Source organism: Trichechus manatus, unplaced genomic scaffold (genome assembly GCF_000243295.1).
Source record: "Trichechus manatus latirostris isolate Lorelei unplaced genomic scaffold, TriManLat1.0 scaffold00057, whole genome shotgun sequence".
Taxonomy (NCBI): domain Eukaryota; kingdom Metazoa; phylum Chordata; class Mammalia; order Sirenia; family Trichechidae; genus Trichechus; species Trichechus manatus.
In genome coordinates, this window is record NW_004443993.1 from 2,018,620 (window position 1) to 2,019,356 (window position 737).

Consider the following 737-nt stretch of genomic DNA (forward strand, 5'->3'; position numbering starts at 1 on the left):
CCAGGAGGGTTCACACCCATCTCCACCTGTGACCCCACATGGCATCATCACCTTTTGTCCCTTCATCTGGTCCCGCCTCCTCTTACCAAGTCTAGACCTCCTGGTTAAGTAGGGGTTGTACGAGGGAGCTTTACATCACGGCCACTCCAGAAGGTCAGGTGCTGAAGGCCTCAGCCTGTCGAAGGTGCCCCGCTGACTGTGTGTGTGTTTCTGGCCCTTCCACACGCAGGCTGGCCAGTATGGCGTGGCCCAGACACGAAGGCGGGCCATCATCCTGGCCGCGGCCCCCGGAGAGAAGCTCCCCCTGTTCCCAGAGCCACTGCACGTGTTCGCACCCCGGGCCTGCCAGCTGAGCGTCGTGGTGGACGACAAGAAGTTTGTCAGCAACATAACAAGGTGGGAGCCCTATTCGCCCCACTGTGTTGTTGAGCGTGGCGCTTGTGAGCGTTATCCATTGAGGGGTGCTCTGTCAAGAGGCCTGAGCTGAGGACAGCATTAGAGGGAAGCCGATGGCATAGTGTCTGACCTGTCACTTCCAGTCTTGGGCTCTGACTCTCACTTGTCTTCCCCTGATCTGATACTTAGTTAGCAGTGTGTGCAGGTACCTGGCCGCACGCCTGGGTTGCATCCCCTTCTCTAGCTGTCCCGTCAAGTGGCATCCAAGGGAAGAATACTGCCTGTGTGACCTCGGAAGCCCTTTGACTTCTGAGCTGGAAAGGGCAATGCCATAGCCAGGG

At 58.2% G+C, this 737-nt stretch overlaps 1 protein-coding gene across 1 annotated transcript in view; it reads left to right on the forward strand.

Moving 5' to 3' along the window:
- The window catches only part of DNMT1 (DNA methyltransferase 1), a 54,871-nt gene that overhangs the window by 51,572 nt on the left and 2,562 nt on the right, over positions 1-737 (forward strand). The window contains 2 exon segments of the mRNA XM_023733064.1: positions 52-396; positions 641-719. Coding sequence (XP_023588832.1) covers positions 52-396; positions 641-719 — 424 coding nt within the window.